Consider the following 6,847-nt stretch of genomic DNA (forward strand, 5'->3'; position numbering starts at 1 on the left):
CCTGTGTTATGTGAAAACGCATCTCATCAAACCCTACCTCGGCTCCCCTACCACTAACTAACACTTATCCAGAGCGACTCACAGTAGTGAGTTCATACATGTTCATACTGGTCCCACCTGTGGGAATCAAGCCCACAACCCTGGCGTTGCAAGCACCATGCTCTACCAGCTGAGCCACACAGGACCAAGTAACTAACCCTGCCACTAATCCTGACCCTGCCACTAATCCTGACCCTGCCACTAATCCTGACCCTGCCACTAATACTAACCCTGCCACTAATACTAACCCTGCCACTAATACTAACCCTGCCACTAATACTAACCCTGCCACTAATACTAACCCTGCCACTAATACTGACCCTGCCACTAATACTGACCCTGCCACTAATCCTGACCCTGCCACTAATCCTGACCCTGCCAGTAATACTAACCCTGCCACATACTAACCCTGCCACTAATACTGTGCCACTAATCCTGACCCTGCCACTAATCCTAACCCTGGAACTAATACTAACCCTGCCACCACAACCCTGCACTAATACTAACCCTGCCACTAATACTGACCCTGCCACTAATCCTGACCCTGCCACTAATCCTGACCCTGCCACTAATCCTGACCCTGCCACAATCCTAACCCTGACTAATCCAACCCTGTAATACTAACCCTGCCACTAATATTAACCCTGACTAATATTAACCCTGCCACTAATCCTGACCCTGCCACTAATCCTGACCATAATCCTGACCCTGCCACTAATACTGACCATAATCCTGACCCTGCCACTAATCCTGACCATAATCCTGACCCTGCCATAATCCTGACCCTGCCACTAATACTGACCCTGCCACTAATACTGACCCTCTCTCTCTCTGCATAACTAACCCTGCCACTAATCCTGGCACCCTGCCACTAATACAGACCATAATCCTGACCCTGCCACTAATCCTGACCGTAATCCCCCTGCCACTAATCCTGACCCTGCCACTAATACTGACCCTCTCTCTCTCTGCATAACTAACCCTGCCACTAATACTGACCCTGCCACTAATACTGACCCTGCCACTAATACTGACCCTGCCACTAATCCTGACCCTGCCACTAATACTGACCCTGCCACTAATACTGACCCTCTCTCTGCACTAACCCTGCCACTAATCCTGACCCTGCCACTAATCCTGACCATAATCCGGACCCTGTCACTAATCCTGACCCTGCCACTAATCCTGACCATAATCCGGACCCTGTCACTAATCCTGACCCTGCCACTAATCCTGACCATAATCCGGACCCTGCCACTAATCCGGACCCTGTCACTAATCCTGACCCTGCCACTAATCCTGACCGTAATCCTGACCCTGCCACTAATCCTGACCATAATCCGGACCCTGTCATTAATCCTGACCCTGTCACTAATCCTGACCCTGTCACTAATCCTGACCCTGTCACTAATACTAACCCTGCCACTAATACTGACCCTGCCACTAATCCTGACCCTGCCACTAATCCTGACCCTGCCACTAATCCTGACCCTGCCACTAATCCTAACCCTGCCACTAATCCTAACCCTGCCACTAATACTAACCCTGCCACTAATACTAACCCTGCCACTAATATTAACCCTGCCACTAATATTAACCCTGCCACTAATCCTGACCCTGCCACTAATCCTGACCATAATCCTGACCCTGCCACTAATACTGACCATAATCCTGACCCTGCCACTAATCCTGACCATAATCCTGACCCTGCCACTAATCCTGACCCTGCCACTAATACTGACCCTGCCACTAATACTGACCCTCTCTCTCTCTGCATAACTAACCCTGCCACTAATCCTGACCCTGCCACTAATACTGACCATAATCCTGACCCTGCCACTAATCCTGACCGTAATCCTGACCCTGCCACTAATCCTGACCCTGCCACTAATACTGACCCTGCCACTAATACTGACCCTCTCTCCACTGCATAACTAACCCTGCCACTAATACTGACCCTGCCACTAATACTGACCCTGCCACTAATACTGACCCTGCCACTAATCCTGACCCTGCCACTAATACTGACCCTGCCACTAATACTGACCCTCTCTCACTGCATAACTAACCCTGCCACTAATCCTGACCCTGCCACTAATACCATAATCCGGACCCTGTCACTAATCCTGACCCTGCCACTAATCCTGACCCTCCGGACCCTGTCACTAATCCTGACCCTGCCACTAATCCTGACCATAACCCCCTGCCACTAATCCGACCCTGCACTAATCCTGACCCTGCCACTAATCCTGACCCTGTAATCCTGACCCTGCCACTAATCCTGACCATAAATCCGGACCCTGTCATAATCCGGACCCTGTCATTAATCCTGACCCTGTCACTAATATCCTGACCCTGTCACTAATCCTGACCCTGTCACTAATACTAACCCTGCCACTAATACTGACCCTGCCACTAATAACCCTGACCCTGCCCTGCCACTAATCCTAACCCTGCCACTAATCCTAATAATACTAACCCCCTGCCACTAATATTAACCCTGCCACCCTGACCCTGCCACTAATCCTGACCATAATCCCCCTGCCACTAATACTGACCATAATCCTGACCCTGCCACTAATCCTGACCATAATCCTGACCCTGCCACTAATCCTGACCCTGCCACTAATACTGACCCTGCCACTAATACTGACCCTCTCTCTCTCTGCATAACTAACCCTGCCACTAATCCTGACCCTGCCACTAATACAGACCATAATCCTGACCCTGCCACTAATCCTGACCGTAATCCTGACCCTGCCACTAATCCTGACCCTGCCACTAATACTGACCCTGCCACTAATACTGACCCTCTCTCTCTCTGCATAACTAACCCTGCCACTAATACTGACCCTGCCACTAATACTGACCCTGCCACTAATACTGACCCTGCCACTAATCCTGACCCTGCCACTAATACTGACCCTGCCACTAATACTGACCCTCTCTCTCTGCATAACTAACCCTGCCACTAATCCTGACCCTGCCACTAATCCTGACCATAATCCGGACCCTGTCACTAATCCTGACCCTGCCACTAATCCTGACCATAATCCGGACCCTGTCACTAATCCTGACCCTGCCACTAATCCTGACCATAATCCGGACCCTGCCACTAATCCGGACCCTGTCACTAATCCTGACCCTGCCACTAATCCTGACCGTAATCCTGACCCTGCCACTAATCCTGACCATAATCCGGACCCTGTCATTAATCCTGACCCTGTCACTAATCCTGACCCTGTCACTAATCCTGACCCTGTCACTAATCCTGACCCTGCCACTAATCCTGACCCTGCCACTAATACTGACTCTGCCACTAATCCTGACCCTGCCACTAATCCTGACCCTGCCACTAATCCTGACCCTGCCACTAATCCTGACCCTGCCACTAATCCTGACCCTGCCACTAATCCTGACCCTGCCACTAATCCTGACCCTGCCACTAATCCTGACCCTGCCACTAATACTGACCCTCTTTCTCTCTCTGCATAACTAACACTACCTCTCTCTCACTCTCAGTTTTAGTTATGCGCAGAGAATCTCCTAAATGACTCAAATGTGATGTAAATATATTTCCAGGGCTCCAGCAGAGGAGGACTACGACTCTGGTATTGAAGAGGAGAACTGGCCCAGACAGGTGGATGCGGCAGCTAACAACTGATCGGATCTCCCTCCCCCTGTCCAGTCATTCATTTCAACAACTGTCACATCTACAATCATTTAGAACACCTTCTAGAACATTTGGAAGCCAACTGTAGGTTCCTGGAATTCCAGCCCCTGAGCCATCTAAACAGACCTCCGTCTGGCTCTGTAGACCACAACTAAAACCACACCATATACAACCGTAGACCACTACTAAAACCACACCATAAAACCGTTTCTCTGAGGAAGTGTTTTCATAATGAACAACACGGATTTGAGCTCTAGAAGTACCTTCTTTTTTTTCTTGGTCCTGTGAATTGGACAGTAGGCTAATTCTTTAAGTTGTTAGAAAATGAAAATGGACCTGCTATAGTGTATATATTTTAAAAAAAATGGTTGGGGTAGGTAGTGTAATTTGTCTGTTCTCTCTCCTCTTGTGTTGTGGTGATGACCGATTGAAATGACAATGGAAACAAATACAACATGACTGGGATCATATTTTACACTTGAAGACTTAACCAGGGCTAAGGAATGTTCCGGTTTACTATCAAATCAAAGTTGATTTGTCACGTGCGCTGAATACAACACAATACAGTGACATGCTGACTTACAGGCTCTAACCAATAGTGCAGAAAGGGTATTAGATGATCAATAGGTAAGTAAAGAAATAAAACAACAGTAAAAAGACAGGCTATATACAGTAGAGAGGCTATATACAGTAGAGAGGCTACATACAGTAGCTGTGAGACGCTGTGTCTATAAAAGTAGCGAGGCTACATACAGACACCGGTTAGTCAGGCTGATTTGAGGTAGTATGTACATGTAGATATGGTTATCGTCAATGTTACATAACAATATACAACTAATGCCCTGACTGTCACCAGCAGACCGGGGTTCAAATACTATTTGAAATTGTTCACATGCATACATACATACATACATACATACATACATACATACATACATACATACATACATACATACATACATACTTTGGAGTGTTTTCTGTCGCCTGCTTAAGAGTGCCAGGTGGGTGGGATTTGTACTTTTGGTAATATGCTGTTAGTTCCATTGCAACAGTGAAGTTCAATTGAGCCCAGCTAAAGTATTTGATATGATTTCAAGTAGTATTTGAACCCAGCTCTCTAGATGTATGATATTCCATAATGAGCACATCATCATTGTGATGTTTTTGTTTCTATGGAGTTAAATTGGTGCCAAAAGTTTTCTGTCAGTAATTTAACTCCGTATTTCGTCCCATCTACTATTTTAACGGAATTTATAATGAACATAACTGGCCTGTAAAATTGTCTTGTATTAAAGCTTCAGTTTAGAATCCGTTTGTATCACAGCAACACACCTGTCGTTAGGGGAAACATCATAACAGCGTACTACACCCTACTCCAGCACACTAAACAGAGTGGCGATGTGTTCAAAATGGCACCCTATTCGACCAGGACCTCTGGTTAAAAATAGGGCACTATATAAGGAATAGGCTGCTTTTTCAGACGCTGACCGTTTGACTTTTTAGTGACTTTTTTTCCTTCTTTTTTTTTTACGTTGAGAATGTTTATTTCTGCAGTGTTGTAACCCCCCTTCTAGAAACCCACTCTCTAGGGAGTGTATCTGTCAGCTCTCTTTAACCTCACAGGGTTACCTACTGTTAGATCGATATCAAGCGGGGCAAGGGCTTGATATTCAAAAAGGTTTCAGAGTTGCTGACCTAGGATCAGGTGCTCCCGGTCCATATAATAGTATTCATTCTAATCTAAGAAGGATAAACTGATCCTAGATTCTTACTCTGATATTCTTTCTGAATGTTTTACTTTGCTCTGTCTGGGTCAAGCTTCACCCGCGCCACCTCCCCTGTAGTGATGCTCCAGTATGTCGTGTTACTAAAATGGTCCCTCAATCACTAGGCACTTCTGCAATTAAGCCTTTTAACTATTTCTATCCACATTGAACCATGGCTGTTCTCTGTCGTGTCATGCTGGTATGTGCTATTATAATACAATCACCATAATAATACAATTGTTTGTGTTCCTTTTATGCTTCTCTTCTCAACGGTCAATCATAATAACATGTAAAAATCTCCATTTATTGATGTGATTGTTTAAATATTATAAATAAAATGTATATCTCTGTACAGAATGATTTGTTGTCTTACATGTTTATAACACTCTCAATGTAGATTGTGTCAAAGCTTCTTTGCATTGTTTTGTTCAAACTCCATTTTGCAATGCAATGTGATACCACTGAGGGGCACCATGACTACCATCGCTATGGCACCATGACTACCATCGCTATGGCACCATGACTACCATCGTTTACCTCCGTGTTAGAGAGCAGAACTGGCCGTGTAGTCCCATGACTACCATCGCTATGGCACCACTGAGGGGCACCGTGACTACCATCGCTATGGCACCACTGAGGGGCACCGTGACTACCATCGCTATGGCACCACTGAGGGGCACCATGACTACCATTGTTTACCTCCACGTTAGAGAGCAGAACTGGCCATGTAGCTCATAAGCAGCTCATGTGTAATCTCTGTGTTGAAAGTGTGTTGTACAACATGTTCCTGTTTCTCAACACATCAGCATTTCTCTAATCCTCTCCTTCCCTCGGACTCCCTGTTACTTTCCAGGAAGACATTGCCAAGAACTGGAGGTTGGCTAAATCGATGGGGTTGGTTTCCCAGACTTGCCTTTTAGTTCTAGACTAAACAGTTAAATGGAGATTACAGGAAACCGGGCTATAGTGTGAAAATGGTGTTTTGCTGAGAAGGAATTAAAAATCCCTTTTTAAACTATGTTGAATTCCAGGAAATGTTGATAAATCTCTCAAATGTCACATAATGCACACATACTGTTACCAGGCTGGTTAATTAAGAATAGTTATATAACCCCCCCCCAACGTCATGACACCCCTCCCTGGAAAATAAACCATCATAGATATATACATCCTGGGTTCCATCCCAAAACTATCTGAATACTTATGTAAATATGATTATATATATATATATTTTTTTATAAATGAGCAATTAAAAAAAAAATCTAAACCTGTTTTTGCTTTGTCACTATGGGGTGTTGTGTGTAGATTGATGGGGGGAAACAATTGAATCCATTTTAGAATAAGCCCCCCCCCCCACTCTCTGATTCCG

At 45.4% G+C, this 6,847-nt stretch overlaps 1 protein-coding gene across 3 annotated transcripts in view; it reads left to right on the plus strand.

Moving 5' to 3' along the window:
- LOC118359380 (ATP-dependent Clp protease ATP-binding subunit clpX-like, mitochondrial) overlaps window positions 1-5,835 on the plus strand; it is a 38,799-nt gene extending 32,964 nt beyond the window's left edge. For all 3 annotated transcript variants that reach the window (XM_052480914.1, XM_052480912.1, XM_052480913.1), the window contains exon 15: window positions 3,622-5,835. In XM_052480914.1, the coding sequence (XP_052336874.1) occupies window positions 3,622-3,703 (82 nt within the window). In that variant the 3' untranslated portion in view covers window positions 3,704-5,835. The remainder of the gene's footprint in view (window positions 1-3,621) is intronic.
- Window positions 5,836-6,847: the final 1,012 nt, after the last annotated feature.

The sequence above is a fragment of the Oncorhynchus keta genome, chromosome 26 (genome assembly GCF_023373465.1).
Source record: "Oncorhynchus keta strain PuntledgeMale-10-30-2019 chromosome 26, Oket_V2, whole genome shotgun sequence".
Taxonomy (NCBI): Eukaryota; Metazoa; Chordata; class Actinopteri; order Salmoniformes; family Salmonidae; genus Oncorhynchus; species Oncorhynchus keta.